A 21711-nucleotide genomic window follows, 5' to 3' on the forward strand; every position below is an offset into this window, starting at 1 on the left:
ACACAGGCACATGGACACCCAGGGCCTCCTCAGGAATAACCCAACCAGATGCCCCTACAGAGAGACCTGCTGTCAACAGTTGGAGGATCACTGTAGTTTCTGGTTCTATATAACTGAAGATGACCATTTAAAAAGCTTCAGTGATAAAGACGGTAACCAGAGAAAAAATGTAAAGTAACTTGCAGGAGATGTCTAAACAGACATGCAAGCAAGAAACAATAAAAATTATACTAAGGGGTGGCAGACACTGGAAAAAACAAAACCCAAAAGTTTCAGACGTTAAAAGGCATAAAGATAAAAATAAAAAACACTAACATAAGAGTTGGAAGGTAAAAGGTTGTGTAACTATCCAAGCGTAAACACATAGCAGAAAGGCTGGAAATCAGAAGATAATTGAAAAATAAACTGTCCTGAGTAAGCATCGAAAAGTGAAAGTTACAAAGACAATGGTGATAAAAACAGAAGAGAAAAATCACCAAAGAAATCCTTAGAACATCTCTGAGAGCAGGAAGTCAGTGCCCACTAAATAGCCAACAGTGTCTGACATAGAACCATGCCAGATTCTATCACACAATTTAGAATACCAGGAAGCTCTCTCAGGTCCCACAGGAGAATTAACAGGTTTCATTTTTTTAAAGTGGGGTTGGGGAGAAAGAATTAAAATAACTTTCAGCTTACTGATAGGAAGCACAGTGCATTGCTGTGCAGTTCTGAGGAAAAAGTCAGCTGAAATTTGATCACTTTCTATCCAACTGATGAATCACCAAACCTCAAAAAAAAAATTACCTCCCCTTACTTTTGCATGAAGCTATGGAAATGTATAATTGTACGAGATGGCTGAATAAATCCAAGAGAATAATTGATGATTGATACCCAATGCAAAAAGAGATGCAATGAATCCTCAGAGGGCAGTAATAGCTAAAGAAGCAAGGTTTGTAACAGGCCTATAGACCAGTGGTCAGAGGCTCAGAAAAACCTTACAAGGGTGAAACAGATGCTCTCCCTGGAGTTATTCTAACTGAAAATGTATTAGGCCTTTAAAAATGCAAATTAAATCACGTCGCAAATAAAACATGCACGCTACAGAAGTTCTCACTGTCACGAGAGTAAGTTGAAGCACTCTGGCCAGCATAAGCTGGGTGGATCTTCGCTGGTGAAGCAATGTGGTTCTTTCACATTGTTTTTTGAAAGCTGTTTGCTGGTGAGATTTAAACATGGTTCACAGGAATCATCCAAGTACCTGGATGCATCAAACACTGAGACTTATCCAGATCTGAATACAGAAGTTTCTTCAGCAGATGTAGAAAGAATGTGTTACTCCTTTGCAGCAGCTCAGGCAAAGTGGAGAGATCATGTGGGCACTGAAATGCAGGACAGCACATGACAGGACTTAACAACATCTGCTGAGACTGCTCTTCCTGTCCCATCTATAAGTGAGGTAAGAAGAGGCAAATGAAAGCTGAGTTAACTGCCTGCTGCAGCGTAAATCAATGTTTACACACATGTTCACACACATGCAAACATGCACACATTACTCACCAATACTCACGTTTTCTTTTGTTGCTCTAATGTAACTCTATGTTAAATTTCAATTTTATTCTAAAATTATAGTTCACAAGTTTGACCCAAGCAAGCAAGTTTTAAAAATAACATGTTTTCTTTAAAATACTTGGATGTCATAAAATATATTAGCTTAGATTTGTTAAATAGAATAATATAAATATTTGTTGATAGATCCCAATATTTTCAGATAATATGTAGAGAATACTTTCCAAAGGATTGGATATTAACATACTGGGTTAAAAAAGAGATCACCAAAACTATTTACAAATTATTTTATTTCACTGACTTTAGTAAATAAAGTGACCAATGAAAGTTTACTACTCCTAGGTAGATAAATAATCTGAAAAATACACAAAAGAGATGTCTTAAAGACTTTCAAATCCAGGAAACAATGAGGTCACAAACTCGAATGACCACTGGCCAGGGGTAAAGGAAAGAATACAGTCTTTCCAATAACGACTATACATGTGTGAGTGTAGACTTGTGCCACTCACTCCTTTATATGCACTCTCTAAAAGGAACTGAACACCTAGAGCATACGAATCCTCTCTACTTTAACATCTCAGCTATTTTTTAATTATTGCATTAGTTACACAAAAGATTTATATGTTCTAAATTCAGTTCCTATTCATTTAGGGGCCTATAGTATATTTTCTATAAAATTTAGACTTAAATTTACCTATTATATAGAATAATAAATCAACATTTAAAAAGGATTTACAGGCCTGGAGAGATGGCTCAGTAGTTAAGAGCACTGACCAGGGGGTTGGGTATTTAGCTCAGTGGTAGAGCGCTTGCCTAGGAAGCGCAAGGCCCTGGGTTCGGTCCCCAGCTCCGGAAAAAAAAAAAAAAAAAAAGAACCAAAAAAAAAAAAGAGCACTGACCATTCTCTCAAAGGTCCTGAGTTCAAATCCCAGCAACCACACTGTAGCTCACAACCATCTGTATTGAGCTATGGTGCCCTCTTCTGGTGTGTCTGAGGACAGCAATGGTGTGCTCACACACATAAAATAAATAAACAAGTCTCTTTTTTAAAAAAATGATTTATTGACATAAAACTAAAGATTAAGAAAAATCAACACATACTGATCTCCCCACGGCCAGACCCTCTTGGCGAGATAAAGATAGAAGCCTAGCTATAAATAACCCATGTAATCTCCCAATATTTCTGCCCTTGGCTTTTGAACACACACAGAAAATCAACCATCCAAAGTGGGCCCTTTTTAGAATGAGGCACTGTTAATATTATGCAAGGCACAACTGTGATATAGACAGATAAACAAGGTGGTATGGTCAGTCTTCCTTAAAGAACCTGGTTGGCTGTCTGTCCTCCACACTCCAGCCGGTCCACCCAGGCTCCTACTCCACGGGGCAGAGCATCCTCTGGCAGGTTTGCTCCACATTTTACAACAGAAAATAGAGGGAGAGAGAGTGAAATGACAGAGCTGGAACCGTCTCCTGTGTGGTCAGTTATAGTTAGCAGATCCAGGACCAATAGCAACATGCCATGGCAGGAGATGGGCGGGTCAAAGGAGAATTGTGCCAGCCTTTGCATCACTTGACAATGTTCTCACTGAAAGGACAGCCTCTGAGACAAAACCACAGGTTTTACACATGCTGCATAAACCACCTGCAATCAGGGACGTTAAATTTCAGTTTTGGAGAAAAATAAGAACTAAGTAAATATATGGTACATAGCTGAATGCTAAATTGCAAATTACAAATCTGTAGAATGAGAAAACAGAAAGCTCAAAATGGGTAATATGACTCCAGGCTCTCCTCCTCGCTACACACTTCGCCTCCTTGAATTTCCTTCTAAAGAAGCCAGAGAAGAGGCCTTGTGGTTTTCATAACTATTTTGTATTTCTTGGTTGTAGATAATAACAATCTACCAGCCCCACTATGTTCTACTCACTAAAATGAATAAAGTATTTAAATAAAAATTACAAAGTCCAAGACTAAGCAAAATACTATTGCTCTTAATTCCGAGTTCCACCACACCTTTCAGCCAAAAATTAAGTCGTGTCGACTGTCAGAGATTCTGATGGCAATGACACAAAGCCTGGCCTTCAACATCCTAGAAGAACAAAGGCTTCTGACGCACCATGTGGTCACTGCCTACAGGGACACCCCAGCTACTCCAGTACTCTCCGTCAAGCAGACAGAGTGCACATGCAGACTGTCTACAATCTACATAACTTCTCCATTTTCAGACTCAGGCACACAGACAGCATGATTTGAATCTTCATTCCTTCCCACCTCCCCAGGACTCGACTCAAATATTCAGATTAAAGGTTGAGAGCAGAGTGGAGGGAAGAAAGTGAGGCACATAGAACAGACAGTCAGTGCAGTCAACCATTGACTACTTTGTTCACATCAAGAATTCATAACATGGTGCAATATACCCAGGCCATACAAATGTCCGCACGACTACAGCAGTGCTCTGTGGAAAGGCTGCCCATCACCGGAACAACATTGCTGAAGACATGAATATTCTTTCAGTTGCGCTCTCTGTATGGGGTGGGTTTATGTTTGCGATTTTAAACTATCGTGTGGCCATAAATTTGAGGTGTGCCTTGGAGGACAGTCTATGTCAGAGCACAAGTCACAATCGCTACTGTGTGATTATCACAAAAAGCAGCACTTCAAGAAAAGAAAGAAAGGTGGACATTTACTTTAAGACTATTAAAAGAAACTGCACAATCTCTCCTTACTGCCTTCACTCCCCAAATCCCTATTCCATTAGAATGTCAGCTACCTCTCGGACACCCGGAGAGCCTATCTTCCAGTGACCTTTACTCAGTCCTCTGAGACAATCCACCGCTCACGGTCTTTTCCCTTTGCCGAAGTTATTTTCTGTCCCTCAAGTCAGCACTGTGGTTTTCAGTTCTCACCGTGAACTTTAAAACCCACTTCTCACCATGGTGGGGAGACGGACCCTTGGAGAAATATAGATGAAGGCTTCTAAATTCCTGGGGTGGTCACTCCCCAAGCCTTTAAGCTGTGTGCCTTACTCTGCCCATCAGCTCCCTGCCTCTTAGGAAGGTAAGTTTAGCCACTGGGGTAAGACTGACAATGCAGCTGACAAACAAACACTGTAAGGAATGGGACAGGAAATGGAAGCTACTCAGAAAGAAGGGCCTTTGCTGGGAGAGTGGGACTCACCGGTGCCTGCGTATCCGGTGGCAGCGTGACTGAGAACTATCCCTCCAGAAACCCGGAGCAGACATGTGACAGACACGTGGGTACCTTCCAGGACTGTCTCACTGACGAGAGCACAAGGTTCTAGGAAATTTTGTCGTTTTATAACACTGCTTTCTGAAAGGAGAATTATACGAATTCTAGGTTTGGAGATACAAAATTAAAAGAATAAACCCCAAAAGGCCACATATACAAAATTAAAAGAATAAACCCCAAAAGGCCACAGACCAAGGGCTAAGCCCTGCAGCCAGGACTAGCAGGCCATAAAGATAAAGGAGCACAGGAAACACTGTCCAAGCAGGACTGGCAAGCCATAAAGAAAAGGAATGCAGGAACCAGCCTGAGTTAATGGGACTGATTCATGGGACGTCTGGCAGGAAGACATCTCCCTCCAGCTCACTCAGGGCCATATTTCAACTAGGTGTCCTCCAGACCCTGATAAGCCCCTGACTTCTAACACGTACTCTTTCTGCTTTGTTCTCACTGCTATGTTTGAATGAGCCAATTATATGTAACCACGCCAAAACCCCCTAGCTTTCTCTATATAACCCTCTGACTTTTGAGTTTCGTGGTCGACACCTCTGTCTCCTGCGCGGGATACGTGTCGGCCCGGAGATCTCTGTAATAGGTCTCTTGTAATAAACCTCGCCTTTGCTTATTACATCCAAAATGGTCTCTCTGTGTCTGGGGTCCGCGATTTCCCAAGACTTGAGTAAGGGTCTCTCTGCGTGGGATCTTTCATTTTGGGGGCTCGTCCGAGATCTGCGCGACCACCCCAGACTCCAAAGACCCCTTGGAGGTGAGTTGGATGTTTGTCTGAGTGTTTCTGTGTGAGCAGCGCCGCATTTGTCAGTCTGTGTCTGTCTGTGTTTTGGTTCCACCGTGTGTGTATATATGTGTGTCTTAGTACTGGTCAGTGTTAAGAGGGCAGATGTGTATTCCTGCCCTGTGCTAAGAGGGCAGATGGGTATTCCTGCCCTGTGCTAAGAGGGCAGATGTGTATTCCTGCCCTGTGTTAAGAGGGTGGATGTGTATTCCTGCCCTGTGCTAAGAGGGCAGATGTGTATTCCTGCCCTGTGCTAAGAGGGCAGATGGGTATTCCTGCCCTGTGCTAAGAGGGCAGATGAGTATTCCTGCCCTGTGCTAAGAGGGTGGATGTGTATTCCTGCCCTGTGCTAAGAGGGCAGATGGGTATTCCTGCCCTGTGCTAAGAGGGTGGATGTGTATTCCTGCCCTGTTCTAGGAGAATGGATGTGTATCCCCACTCGGTGCAGCTGCCTTCGTGGTCCGTGAGGACCCCCTGGCTGCGGAATGGGGGATGCCCCGGGCCCGCAAGCTGCAGCCCCTGGAAGACGTTCCACGGGTGGAGAACAGTCGGGAGAGCCCGGCTGTGGCCAGTCAAGAGGAAGAGAGTGGATGTGGAATCCCACTCTGTGTCTGTGTTGAGAGAGTGGATGTGGAATCCCACTCTGAGTACCTGACTGTGGTTTTCTGGATAGGATGCTTTGTCTTGGTCTTGTTTGCCTGGATTGTTTTCTGTGGTATTGTCCAGTGTCTTTTTTACTTTTGTTTCATGTTTGAATTTGGACTGACGACTGTGTTTGAATCTTGGACTGACGACTGTGTTTGAAATCATGAAACTGTTTGCTTTGTTCGTTGAAGAGTTTTACTTGGTCCCCTTAATGCTTAGTGAGTAAGGAACTTAATTTTGTGGACCCCGCTCTAGTGGCGGTGTGTTGGTTGATAGCCAACGTTAATTTTTAAAACATAGTGTTTTATCTGTGCTTGTGCTCGCAGCCAGCTGAGATAAGCTAGAGAAAGATTTAAATTTTGCTTGGGAGTAAGGAATCTTAAAGGCGGAGTTTCAGCCGGTTTGACACTTAGTGCGTAGCTGCCTAAAAGATCAGAAATGCTGTCAACAGGATATAACAAAAAAGGACAGGCTGTGTTAGAAATGCTACAGGAGGAACTATCTAAAAAGGCTGAGAGCGAGGTGGGAGAGGACTATAAGGAAAACAAGAACAAGAAAGGAATTTCTGACATTTGCTCACAGAAGGAGAGCGCTCATTTAGAGAAGTTCTTTAAGGAAGCCCGCCTTATCTGCTGTCCTTATTCCAAGGGAGGAGCCAGTCTCCAGCATTAAATTACTTTTCTCGCTGATCATCATTAACATGGAGAGTGCCTTTGGTCCTATCCCCGCAGCAGCCAGTTCCTGCCCCTATGGTTAAAATGCCCCAGGTTGGGGGACAAAAAGAGCCCCTAAAATAGTTTCAAAGAATCTACAACAAAACAAAGAACTTTGTTTTGTTTTGCCAGTCAAAATTTAGAATTCAGGCTTTGGCGGTGGCCAAGGTCAGGATTAATGTTTTCTTTTCCATGGGCCCTTTAACCCAGTGAGACAGTTTGGTAAAGGGCTGCTACTGAGGTCCTGATAGCCCCAGGTGAACTGGTTACAATTCTTTTGTCAGCTGCTCAGTATCTAACACCCAGGTTCTAACCGTCTCTCCATCCTTTTGTTATTAGTTCTTACTAGAAGCCTAGTGTCCTTCAGAGGCTGGGTTTATTGAGAGACAGAGCCACTGAGCTGGCACTGAAGGGAGGTACTCCTTAAGGGAAAATCTAAGTCCAGAGAGACAGCCGGTAACAGATAGGCTGCTCTTCTGCTCACTTTTCTGTTTCACAGACACAAGGCCTTTTTGTCCCAAGAAAGCCTCCTGGCTTAGCTGTGTGACTAAATGCTGTTTGCCCTCGTTCCATCGGGATAGGTGTGGAAATAGGCTTGATTTCTATTGCAAATGATGTAACATTGCATATGTTAGTACTCCTAACACTTCTTGGGACTGTGCCTCAGGGATCACAACCTGTATAAGTTTAGAAGTTCTGAAAGACAGTCATGACCTTGGTGTATAGGTTCAGATAGTGTCCAGATTGGAATCCTGATGCTAAAGACTTAGTAAGACACAAAAAAAAGGAGTTGAGAATTACTTAGGGCTAAGGCTATCTAGGTGCTGCAAGGGCAGCACAAGGACATCTGCTGTTGCAATGCAAGGCTTATAGAGAATTCAAAACTGCCATTGACTCAGATATAAAAAGAGGGAAGGAGTTTTTAGCTGACCTCCAAGAATACCTAACTTCCCTCTCAGAGGTAGTCCTTCAAAATAGAAAAAGATTAAACCTGATATTCCTTAAAGGAGTCTGTGTGCTACACTGAAAGAAAAATGTTGCTTCTATACAGACCATTCAGGAGTAATTAAAGACTCCATAAATAAACATATAAAAAGGTTAGACAAAAGACAGACAGAAAAACACATCAGAGATGGTTCGAGAGCTGGTTTAGTAGATCTCCTTGGATAACTACTCTGATATCTTCCCTTATGGGACCCTTCTTAGTTTTGCTTCTGCTTCTGATTATAGGTCCATGTGTGTTAAAAAAAAAAAAAAAAACTAGTTAATAGGCTTGACTCCTACAAAAAGATAGAGACACTTAACAAGGTTGGTTTGAGTCTTGGTTCACTCGGTCTCCCTGGATGACTACCCTACTCTCTGCTACAGCTGGGCCATTATTAATAATTTTCTTGGTTTTAGTTTTTGGACCCTGTGTGACTGAGACAATAGTACCAGTCAGTTAGGACAACTGGTGAGACCAAATACAAGACTTGATATCAAAATTCTAAGATTAGAATTATTTAGTAGAAGAAGAAGGGAATGAAAGGAGAATTATACGAATTCTAGGTTTGGAGATACAAAATTAAAAGAATAAACCCCAAAAGGCCACAGATACAAAATTAAAAGAATAAACCCCAAAAGGCCACAGACCAAGGGCTAGGCCCTGCAGCCAGGACTAACAGGCCATAAAGATAAAGGAGCACAGGAAACACTGTCCAAGCAGGACTGGCAAGCCATAAAGAAAAGGAATGCAGGAACCAGCCTGAGTTAATGGGACTGATTCATGGGACGTCTGGCAGGAAGACATCTCCCTCCAGCTCACTCAGGGCCATATTTCAACTAGGTGTCCTCCAGACCCTGATAAGCCCCTGACTTCTAACACGTACTCTTTCTGCTTTGTTCTCACTGCTATGTTTGAATGAGCCAATTATATGTAACCACGCCAAAACCCCCTAGCTTTCTCTATATAACCCTCTGACTTTTGAGTTTCATGGTCGACACCTCTGTCTCCTACACGGGACACGTGTCGGCCCGGAGATCTCTGTAATAGGTCTCTTGTAATAAACCTCGCCTTTGCTTATTACATCCAAAATGGTCTCTCTGTGTCTGGGGTCCGCGATTTCCCAAGACTTGAGTAAGGGTCTCTCTGCGTGGGATCTTTCACTTTCTATTTTCAAAGACAAATGCTCTAACTCCATGTTTTAGAAAAAAAAAGGGAAAAAATGCTATAAAGAGACATCTAAATGCTTCTTCCAACTCCCTGGCATTTCAAATGAAAATGTAAAAATACATTTAAAATAGGTATCTTCTCAATGTTCCCTGCCTGGTAAACTGTAACATCACATCAAATGCGAAGGGTTCTGTGTGGCTTCAGCCATGCTTACCCAACTCTGAGCCAGAGGAAAAGCCATGTTCCCTGAGCTCCGGAGCCAAGCCTGATGCACCTGCGCCCTGGATCTTTCTGCCGCCCAGCTGCTGCCTATCTACACATCCTAAACACAGAGAGCACAGAAAATCCTCTGAATTCCGTTTCCAAAAGACCTTAGAAAGTTTCCCCAAAGCTAATTGCTGTGTGACTTTAACCCTTTGTACTCTCTGCTCTAACGTAAGATTGATTGCTTTGATTTTTGAGTTCTTGAAAATCTAGTGGGATACACTGACATCGGACACACTGTGGGCCTCTCAGAGAAAACAAAGCATGATCTGTTTTTTGACTGGTAAAAATGCACTGCTTCCTTATCCTAAATAATTTGAGATTTTTATCACAGTTTTCAAAGATAAACGCTTCACTTGGAAGTTTAAGAATACTTTTTAAAAATGAAAGCAATGTTCTTTTCTTCCTAGTTGTAAAAGTAATACATACCATAAAAATTCAAACAATTCTGGAAAGTGTAATGAAGAAAATGCAAATCACTCATAACCCCAGCAAAGCCCTGAGCACTGACATGCAGCTCTGCGCATAGTCAGTTATTCAGACGCTCTGTAGGTGTACTTTACACAACTAGGAGCACACTAGGAGATGCCTCCCAAGCATGAGTACGAGTTTGATTACAGAACCCCTGTTACAATGCCAGGGATAGTGGGGCAAACTTGGGATCTTAACACTGGAAAGGAGGAAACTGGAGGGCTGCTTCCTAACCAGGCACTCTCGCCTAATTGGTGAGCTGCAAGCCAATGAGAGACTGTTTCAAAAGAGATGGAAGGTTTTCCTAAGGATGAGAATTGTTAGCATTCTGTCTAAGCTCCACCCCCACAGTTACCTGGCAACAGCCAGGTAGTCCTGACACTATAAAAGGGGCTGCTTGCCCCCTCCTCACCCTCTTGCTTCTTGTCCTTCCCCTCTTCCCCTTTGTCCCTTCTCCCCCCATTCCCCTCCCCCGTCCCTCCACGTGCTTATGGCCGGACTTTACTCCTCTCCTCTTCTATTCTTCTTCTCTCATTAAACCTTTCCATGTGGAACCATGTTGGACTGGTGTGGTATCTCTACCCCAACAAGGAAGACATCCAAAACTTGCCCTCTCTGCCTGCTTTTACTCTCTCTGTCTCTCTCTCTGTCTCTCTCTGTCTCTCTCTGTTTCTCTCTCTCTCTCTCTCTCTCTCTCCCTCTCTCTCTCTCTCTCTCTCTCTCTCTCTCTTTCTCACACACACACACTGACCACATGTACTATACTGTTTTTTATCTACTTATTTATGTAATGGACATTTTGTCTGCATGTACATCTGCACACCAAAAGAGGGCATCAGATAGTTGAAGACAGGCATAAGCTGAAATAGGTGCTGGGAATTGAACTCAGGACCTCTAGAAGGGCAGTCAGCGCTCTTAACCACTGAGCCGTCTCTCCAGCCCTTCTATATTGACTCCTAACTCAGTACATTTCATGACTGTTGATGACTACACAGCAGCCCACTGTATGGAGGTCCATAGTTAACAAACCACCTAAATTAAATGTCCACACTCACTGTACAGTGCATCTCTTTACTAATAGCTTTATGTAACAGTTGCGCTATTTTTAAGAAAGAGAATAGTCAGAAACTAGATGCTTAAAGTGTTAAGGAAACTGCCAGACAGCCCTTGTGCCAGTGAACTGTTGCTTGCTGGCTTGAGGCTGGCCTTTCCACTGCTGATCTGAAAGCTCTCTAGAGACGACACTTCTGTCAGCATACACTTCTCAAACAACAACTGCCAGTGTGTTGCTCAAATTCCAGCTTCTTGATGCTGCCTTTTGAACAAAGTGTCCTAAACTGCGTCAACCTAGTTATAATCTTGAAATCCCGAGATTGGATTACATTTAGAAGGCCATCCCTGTCTTCATAAAACAAAAGTATCCATCTGGAATATACAGAAATGTCAGTTTCCAATTAAGCATTTTATCCAACTTAAATTTATGTTGCTACAAGATAAAGGCTTTGTTATTTTTAACCCCTAGTTAAGTGTTCTCAAAAGAAAAAACAATCCTTTCCTGTCACTGATACCCCACCCTGGTCATGAGCCCCGGATGTTCAAGTCTGTGAGCACCTTGTCTTCTCTACTAAACGCTCACTGTGCTAACACAGGACGCCACAGTCTCAGTTGCAGATCATTGCACATAACAAGCAATGGGAAATCTCCAGACAGGAAATGTACTTCCTTCCTTGTATGATTGGTTAGTGACCAGAAAACTAAAGAGTTCAAGAATGAGAGCCCGGCAGTGGTGGCACAGGCCTTCAATCTCAGCACTCAAGAGGCAGAGGCAGGAAGATTTCTGAACTCAAGGCCAGCCTGGTCTCAAGGCCAGAGTGATTTCCAGGACAGTTGGGGATACATAGAGAAACTTTGTCTCAAAAAAAAAAAAAAAGTTGGAGAATGACGCAGACAATAGGAACACTACTAATCAAAAGTATTTACAACCAGATATGTTTATCACCGTCCACAGTAGTAGTGCTTCTCAAGAGTAAGTATGTGTTCCAAGACTCCCTGGTGATTACACAGTAACTGGCAGAGCTAAATCCATCTCACACACACTTCATACACTCACATACTTCATACTCACACACACTTCATACACTCACATACTTCATACTCACAAACACTTCATACACTCACATACTTCATACTCACACACTTCATACACTCACATACTTCATACTCACACACACTTTATACACTCACATACTTCATACACACACTTCATACACTCACATACTTCATACTCACACACACTTCATACACTCACATACTTCATACTCACACATACTTCATACACTTTCCATGGTGACACCTGCTCTAAAACAGAGCAGTGAATGACCCATGAGAGCCCGAGTTTTCTCACTTAATTGAACTCCTAAAATATGTGTATATTTGCATAGAAATACAAAGTACGGGTGGATATAGGTCACAAGACATACATGTAAACAGATATATGACGGCTATATAATTCACAGCAGGGATTATATCTGTGTTTACATACTGCTCATATGAGAGGGCACAAGAGCTGTGCCCTCAGTCTTGAATGGATGAGGTTATTAGACACACGGCCAGCAGAAGAGAATAGAACAGCAAGCACAGACAGCGGACCTTCCCTTCAGGTGCTATCACCTACCTGAAACTGACTGGGAAAGACCCAGGGAAGGAGTCAGCCAGAGTTTCTGGTCGAGCTTTTTATTTTCCATTGATCAGCTTCCTATGCTGATCTCATGGCTTCTGGTTTCCACCACAGGCGGCTTATGTGCTGGGCTAAACAGCAGCCTCTGCTGGAAACAGCTCGCCTTCCAGCGCCTCCCTCTCAAGGGCACAGTGTTTGCTCTTCTCTTCCCTCCCTGCCGCCGTGAGGGGTCCAGCCCACCCCAGACTCAGGGCTGGGTCAGAAGTAGAGGATCAACCACACACATGACAATTACCATGCATGTACATTACACATGCATGCTTTGTAATGTGTTACGAGCATACAACGCGCGGGTATGTTACAGATGCAGTATAGATCTCTATAGAGTCATGTATATAAATATATATAACTACATAAAACTAAACTTTGTTTGAATGAGAAAACACTTTTTAATTCAATCTGACATTCTGAAGCTTTGGAATTCTGCAAATAGTATATACTCTATATGACAAAATAATAATATAACAGGAAAACTAAAAATTTAGACTGTATTTCCATAATGTGCCCTTCAGTTTCTCTAAGGTAGGAAAAAATGAATATATAAAAATCTTAATAAGAATCTTTCCTCTAGTAACAGTTGACTACTAGTCTAAAAGATAAAACAGATCCTGCTATTAGACAAGTAGAGAGAATCAGGGAAAAACTAGAGCTGTACCCATTAAAAGCTCAGCTGTGCCCAACAATTCACCGTGGGGAAGATCACCACTGTCACAGGTGAAGGAGGGGAGAAGAGGTTCAGACATGTTCAGGAAGCCACGAGACATCTCCTAATCACGCGGTCCTCTCGGAGCCCATGCAGAAGAGGCAAAAACTTGAAAGAACAGCAAGAGGGGTTTTACTAATATAATCTCCAAGATGAAGCTACAAAATTAGCCAAAACTTCTGACTGACACTGAACTATTGCCATGATACATAACTACTGGCATTACAGATATATACATTACAGATAACAGGCATGTAACAATATACATATTTTATGTGTCTATAGTTATAGAATTATTTCTGAATTTTCATTATTTCTAGAGTTAGTGCAGTATTATCATTAAACTCCATATATTACCTATGTGGTGTATATGTTATATATATGTGCAATAAATTATATGAGATATTGATTCATCTGTTCAGGCTATCAAGACATAGTTCACTTAAAGAATGCATAAGGGAAACTATTGTATTCCCAAGCACGTGGAGGATATCGTAGAGAGCCAATAATGGATGTCATGGCAACCCAGTTTGTTATCAGCCCAGATGAGAAGACTCCCATCTTCAGAAACCATTTTGGGCCATACATGGTGGTGTAGGCCTTTGATTCCAGAATTCAGGAGGCAGAAGCAGGAGGAGCTCTGAGAATCAAAGCCAGCATGTTCTGCCTGGTGATATCCCGGACAGCTGGAAGGACAAAGAAACACCTTGTCTCCAAAAAATAAGATCATTTCAGTAGAAGCAAGAGACAACTTTAGAGAAACAGCATGGTGAGGCTTCTCTGAGTAGAAGTCAAAGGGACTAGCAGGAAAGAGGATTCTGCCCACAGGGAAAACAAAAGCAGGAAATCCGCTGCTGCTGCAGTGCTGTCAGACATGGCCTCCATAAGCCAGGTGTCAGCGGAAGTGACCCTCACTGGAGATGAGGGCTGCTGCCCTACACTTTTCCCTAGCTTACACGCAATGGCATCTCTTCCCAGGCACACACATTCTCTCTGCAGAGCGGTTTGGGCGTCTTGGGAAGAATATTCTCAAGTGCTGAGAACAGAACAGAGAAGCCAATCCACAGGAGGCTTGGCTTTAACATAGTTTGCTTTCCACAAAGCAAATGCTGGGTCCTAAAGCGCGCTCAGTGTGCAGAAATGACTAACTCTGCGTGACGCTTGTTTCTTTCGAGAACTAAGAGTCAAACCTAGGTACTTGTGAATGTGGGCAAACACTAGTACTAAGCCATCCCATGTCCAGCCCACGAAGTCCATCTTAATTTCTTCCTACATCATTGAAAAGAAGTCAAGTAGTAAAATACATCTTAAGATTATAAGCCATTTTAAGGCTTACAAATAAAATATAAATAACAAAAGCAAGTATAAAAATATTTTCTTTTCCAATATAAGAGGAAATAAAAACTAGATATTTCAATTATTTCCCCAAATTGGGAAGGCTTTTCCTTATTGTTTTGGAAATTCTGGAACTCTCTAAAAGCATAAGTGAACATAACCATTACTTAATCTTTACATTTAAGATGGTGACTCCGCTGAGGAGTGCATTCACTCCCTGGGCATAACAGCAGAACTGAATGATTCTAAAATGTCTTCCTGTGTCATTAGTGACAGTGACCTGAGGAACCCCAGCGGCGGCGCTCGCCATCTCTCCCACTAGAAGCCTCTGTCCTCACTGTAAATGCCCCTTTGCACACTCCAGCGCCAGTTCTACAGGAGCCGCCATGCCGGTGCACCACCTCAAGTCTCATCCCGGCACACCAGGCTTTACTTAAGGCTAAAACAGAAATAAAAAGCTGACATTTTGACATTTCAAACAAAAACAAAACAAATTCAAAGATAAGAATTCTTAGTGATTGACAAATGTATTGAACATATTAGAAGTCGATGAAAGTATATAAACACATCTTTAAATGTTTATACAATGAAAGCTTAGTTATTCCTGTGGCTTTATACTGTGCTTTGAGACAGAATTGTGCTTGTGGCGCCCTCTGCTGGGCTTCCCACTGACAAACTCAACCGAGCAATGCTCATAAAATCCAATCAAACTTATGTATCAGGTTAAAAAAAATGACTTTTTTGCCCATGAGCATTATATGATGGTTATATAAAGTTTAACTAATATTTACTTTAATGGTACTTTACCTTTTTATTAAATGGGATTTCAATAGCTGTTCCTCATAAACTAAGAGGAACATGCAGTCACATATTTATAGTCACATAAACCATATACGTATATGTAGAACTGTCCAGGGACAAAGGGACAAAGGAAACAAGCAGCAGAGAAGAGGGGAGAGAGAAAAATGGGGATGACAGCCAATGAACTCCACATAGAATACTTTGCACCACAAAGTAGAATGTTGCGTACGGACCAGGAGGTGACTGAGGGGAGGAAGCACCGGCCACACAATCACCTGGGCTCACATCCCAGACCATGTAATGGGCAGGTGGGTATGGTGCCCATGTCTAACTCTCCTTAGAGCAGCCTGGGCAGCCAGCCTTAACAACATAAAGTATACATGCTTACAAGCCCTTATAAACAAGTTTGAAAAGTACCAAGCACCAGGAGCAATAAATAATTAGTTTCCATTTACTGAGCATCAACCATGAGGAAGAGAGCTCTACCGTGTCTATGAACTATATGGAGTCTTTAAAAATGAGTGAAAGTCAAGTCATAGAGAAGACAAATTACTTAAGGTACAGACATGTCTTGTCCTGAAGTTCTCTACCAAACAACACAGAGGAAGCAAGGGAGTCCTCAACCCAGGACACAGAAGAGGGAAGAGGGACCTTAGCGCAGGACACAGAGCAGGGAAGGGTGACCTCAGCACAGGACACAGAGCAGGAAAGGGCGACCTCAGCACACAATTTCTCCATTTGTCAGTGCAACAGCTAAGGGATGTGGATGATGGGGAAGATGTTAGAGAAGAATGAGACGGTTATGTATGTGTGGAAAAATACCTTGAACCCTTAGGAGACTGTCTTTATTGTACACAGTGCTGCCAGCTAGTGGCCCTACTTCATAGTGAGTCGAGAAAACAATACTTCCTTTATGATACCGAATTAAAAAGTCTTTATTTCACATTCCAGGATCACGTTCTAAACGTCTGTGTGCACAGGGCTGACTTAATGATAGTTCACATTACTGCAGTATAATGGAGAATGGGTCCTCAACCACCATAGCATCCCTGGGCCAGTTTCTTGTCTTGCTCCCAACAAAACTACAATATGCACCTAAGTCAGAATTCGCTAAAGGCCAACATGAATAAGCTAAAAGATAACCTATTACTGTCCATACTAAATATTTTAGGGTACTAGAATAGAACATTTACAGATTCCTTAGTGACAAAATATAACTTTCGATACAAACAAGAACTAACAAAAATATGGACATTGAACAAAATTAATGTCCATGATTATACATTATTCAATCAAAATCCATCCATTTGATAAAACAGTACTATCAGCAAAGTTTATCATTTAAGAATAGATAGTAAGTAATTCTGATGTTTCCTCTTAGAAAAGATTTGAGTTATTTTAAATTTGAAACAGTCATATTTTACTATTGATTCATTATTTTGATAAGTATCCTATGCAACAACTTAGAGGGCACACATAGCTCTTATCATGATCTGTTATTTAACTGTGATGTGAATATGTTCTTAGCTGATTGCTTTAATCATATGGCATTATTTTAGAATTGCTTAAATGAAGTTCTAAGCAGAGAAATAGATCACCAATTAATCAGAGGCTTAGACAAAAATATAATATAGCCTATATTATATAATCAAAAACTTGCATCTTAAGTATATGAAGAGCATGCTGTGGATTCACTCAGCACCAAAAGAGTGAAGAGTAAAACGAGCAGAGGAGGAAGCAGACCAACAACTGGACTTCCAGAAAAAGTTGCAATGGAAACAGGAAACAGAAGGAAGGACACTGGGGGACCCAGACTTCCTTCTGATCTATATTCTGTCTCATCACACACATCACCATAAAGCTTTGGTTAAAACTGCCATATCCCATTTAGTATGCATCCCCTATCGGGCACGTTCTACAGCTAAAGGCACCAGGAATCTAATATGTATTTATATATGTATGCATGCATACACATATACAAAACCATATGCATATATGTAGTACACATATAACATAAGTATAAACACACAGTATAACAAATACTATTTTAAGCACTGAATATAGTTTATAGTTAGCACGTGACTTACAGACATTCCCTGTGTTGTCAAAGCTGGTCAGTACGTCTTCGACACTCAAGGATCCACTATTACGCCTGCAAAGGAACAGAATGGTTTCTTCAAGGCTTCTGAAATAACAGCACTTCTAATTCTTTTCAAATCTGAGAGTACATTGTGATACACCCAATGCTAATGAACCCTACCGTATTACCATTTTAAAATAATTTCTGCCCACTAGAGGGAGAAGGGAAAAACAATCAGAGCCTGGTCTTCAGAGCGTTTCATGTAATGGCATTTCCTGACTATAATCAACACCTTAAAGAGCTATAATCTGTAAAACCACTGCTTAACAGAAAATAATTTATAGTTACATACGAGCTCTTACATACAAGTTCTTAAAGATGAAACTTTTTAAAAAAGAAAACAAATCACAGAGAGTGTTAGAATAAAACAAAAACAACGAATTAGCCTCCAGAGCTACCCACAGTAACACAGAAGTTCTACTAAAACAGTGCAACAGTTTGCAAACTGGATGCAAAGCCTAACGGACCACCTTAGTTCTCCTGTGAACATAGTTCTGTGTGGCCCAGGAACTGAGTCTCTTGCATCCCCACCTCCTCCACAGTGCAGTCTCCTCCCACCTCCTCCACAGTGCAGTCTCCTCCCACCTCCTCCACGGTGCTGTCTCCTCCCACCTCCTCCATAGTGCAGTCTCCTCCCACCTCCTCCATAGTGCAGTCTCCTCCCACCTCCTCCATAGTGCAGTCTCCTCCCACCTCCCTCCACAGTGCAGTCTCCTCCCACCTCCTCCATAGTGCAGTCTCCTCCCACCTCCCTCCATGGTGCAGTCTCCTCCCACCTCCTCCATAATGCAGTCTCCTCCCACCTCCTCCACGGTGCAGTCTCCTCCCACCTCCTCCATAGTGCAGTCTCCTCCCACCTCCCTCCACAGTGCAGTCTCCTCCCACCTCCTCCATAGTGCAGTCTCCTCCCACCTCCTCCACAGTGCAGTCTCCTCCCACCTCCCTCCATGGTGCTGTCTCCTCCCACCTCCCTCCATAGTGCAGTCTCCTCCCACCTCCTCCATAGTGCAGTCTCCTCCCACCTCCTCCACAGTGCAGTCTCCTCCCACCTCCCTCCATAGTGCAGTCTCCTCCCACCTCCTCCACGGTGCAGTCTCCTCCCACCTCCTCCACGGTGCAGTCTCCTCCCACCTCCCTCCATGGTGCTGTCTCCTCCCACCTCCTCCATAGTGCAGTCTCCTCCCACCTCCTCCATAGTGCAGTCTCCTCCCACCTCCTCCATAGTGCAGTCTCCTCCCACCTCCATCCATGGTGCAGTCTCCTCCCACCTCCCTCCATAGTGCAGTCTCCTCCCACCTCCTCCACAGTGCAGTCTCCTCCCACCTCCTCCATAGTGCAGTCTCCTCCCACCTCCCTCGATGGTGCAGTCTCCTCCCACCTCCCTCCATAGTGCAGTCTCCTCCCACCTCCTCCATAGTGCAGTCTCCTCCCACCTCCTCCACAGTGCAGTCTCCTCCCACCTCCCTCCATGGTGCAGTCTCCTCCTCCATTCTTGTTCTTTTATGAGACTTTAGATGAAGACAACCATATGTTCCTAAAGCCAGTCCATTAGGGATTTATTTCCTCATAGTATCTCAGGTTATGCAAACTTTGCCTTAAAGAGGGAAGGGTAATCAATGGTATCACTCAGTTTTCCTGCCTCCACCGCAGTCATCTGCTCCCATTTCCCACAGCTGCACAAGTCAGGCTGTCACAGGCCCTTTGCTTTTTATATGGTCTTCTCTAATTCCAGCAGTTGAGATGCTCGGTTACCTTGCATTAGACCATTGTTAATGTCCCCACCTATAGACTGTCTCTAATGTTTCTTTCTTAAAGTTGGGCCTGCAGGTATCTTGTATTGCTTTTACCATGTTCTCCTCTGCCTCACTCTCTGAATCTTCCCATGGGTTCCAAGTTCTTGAATCAGGAAGGGCTTTGGAGCATGAATTTAACTTGCACTTTGTTTTCCTTCTTGTCCACAAGCCTTAACAAGTAGCAAGCCACCAGCTCTCTCAGCCTCCTGTTTGCCTACTAGCGTCAGGGTAGATAGAGGCTAACATAGAGGAAGCTGCTGCATCTCCATTTGTTGCAATGTTTCCTTTACACAACACCTTTGCCTCAGATGCATTTCTACCTACACACGACACAGGTCAGGCAGCCTCTGCCTATCAGCAGAACTATGTTCACAGAACTAAGGAAAAGTTGATTCAAGAGGGACCTAGAGATTAGTATGAAACCTTAGTAGCTTTGCTGAACTCCAAGATTGGAGCATGAGGTCTTTATGAATTAGGAGAGGCCCTGGTGGATCTCAGTGACTTACAGGATGTGTAGAGTGACTGTAAAGTAAGAGAGTGGCCTGGGGGAGATGAAAAATGGTCAACACAGGAAGAGCCTGCCTAAGTCACCTGAAGACAAATGTGACTAGAATCATGTCAAGTTGGAAAGTATTGCTAGAAAGCCAACTTCTGTACGTGTGAGTCTTTGGAAGGCCTTAAAGCTTGACCAACAGTTCACCAAGTGGTTAAAAGAAACAGAAGACAAAGAAACAGTAGTTCCCCACTTTTATGGAAAAAGAGGTGCAGGGGGAGAGCTGCCCAAAATGCTCCTCTGATGGGGTGGTCAAGGTTGTCTAAATGTGAGGGCCATGCATGGCAACCAGAGGAGTCGTGTTGAGTTACAGATTTATTGGTCACCCACCAATGTTCTAAATATTTGTGCTTTGCTGGATACTGGAATTGAGTGTACCTTAATTCATGACAACCCCCAAAAGTATCCCTGTGAGGTTAAAAGAGGAGAGGAGGAACACAGTACTGAGGTCAACACAAAGCTCTAATAGAGGCAAAACCTACCAGGCTGTCCCCAAGAGAAAAGCGTAGCCCCATGGAAAAGGGAGTTAGGGGTCTCATTGGGTGGTTTTATTGGGAGAGTGGCCAAAAGAGCATTAAGGGGGAAAGAAACTGCTGTAAACAACAATCCTTTATGAGGGCACCTCTCAGTAAGAGATCAAAATGTTGTAGACAAGCTGCTCAACTGAAGTGAGGGTCAAATGACCTCTGAGCATTTCCCCGAAGGGGCTGGTTCCCACATGGGTCATGTGGATGTCTGTCTTAGTTAGGGTTTCCATTGCTATGAAAAGATACCATGACCATGGCAACTCTTATAAAGGAAAACATTTAGTTAGGTGCCTTACAGTTTCAGGGGTTTGGTCCATTATCACCATGGTGGGAAGAATAACAGTGCCCAGACAGACATGGTGCTAGAGGTGCCAAGAGTTCTACATCTTGATTGGCAGGCAGCAGGAGACTGAGTAACACTGGGTATAACTTAAGCATATATGAGACCTAAAAGTTCACCCCCACAGTGACACACTTCCTCCAACAAGGCCATACCTCCTAATAATGCTCCTCCCTATGGGCCCAGAATTCAAACACATGGGTCTATAGGGACCATTCCTATTCAAATTACCATAGTGTCTCAAAAAGCAAAATTAAATAAAATTTTCTCAAAACAACTGGTAGAGGGGACAGTCAGTGTTCCCATCACAAAGAAACGACTATTGTCTAAAGTGAGGTGTAAGCTAAGTACCCTGGCCTGACCATAGCATAAAGACATTAAAATATCACACTATATTACATGAATATTTACATCACAGGCTGGAGAGATGGCTCAGCAGTTAAGAATACTGACTCCTCTTCCAGAGGTCCTGAGTTCAATTCCCAACAATTAAATGGTGGCTCACAACCATCTGTAAATGGAATCCAATGCCTTCTTCTGGTGTGTGTCTGAAGACAGCTACAGTGTACTCATATACATAAAATAATAAGTAAGGGCTGGAGAGATGGCTCAGTGGTTAAGAGCACTGACTGCTCTCCCAGAGGTCCTGAGTTCAAATCCCAGAAACCACATGGTGACTCACAACCATCTGTACTGGGATCTGATGCCCTCTTCTGGTATGCCTGAAGACAGCTACAGTGTACTTACATATAATAAATAAATGCATTTTTAAAAAAGTTTTTAAAAAAATAATAATAAATAAATGTTTAAAAATATATTATGGGGGCTGGGGATTTAGCTCAGTGGTAGAGCGCTTACCTAGGAAGCGCAAGGCCCTGGGTTCGGTCCCCAGCTCCGAAAAAAAAGAACCAAAAAAATATATATATATTATGTCACACAATTATTTA

General features: G+C 42.8%; 1 protein-coding gene across 2 annotated transcripts in view; it reads right to left on the bottom strand.

Annotated features, from left to right (window-relative positions):
• The window catches only part of Camkmt (calmodulin-lysine N-methyltransferase), a 383042-nt gene that overhangs the window by 340821 nt on the left and 20510 nt on the right, over positions 1-21711 (bottom strand). For both annotated transcript variants that reach the window (XM_087552977.1, NM_001134463.1), the window contains 1 exon segment: positions 17499-17563. In XM_087552977.1, the coding sequence (XP_087409103.1) occupies positions 17499-17563 (65 nt within the window).

This window comes from Rattus norvegicus, chromosome 6 (assembly GCF_021556685.1).
Source record: "Rattus norvegicus strain SHRSP/BbbUtx chromosome 6, alternate assembly SHRSP_T2T, whole genome shotgun sequence".
NCBI lineage: Eukaryota > Metazoa > Chordata > Mammalia > Rodentia > Muridae > Rattus > Rattus norvegicus.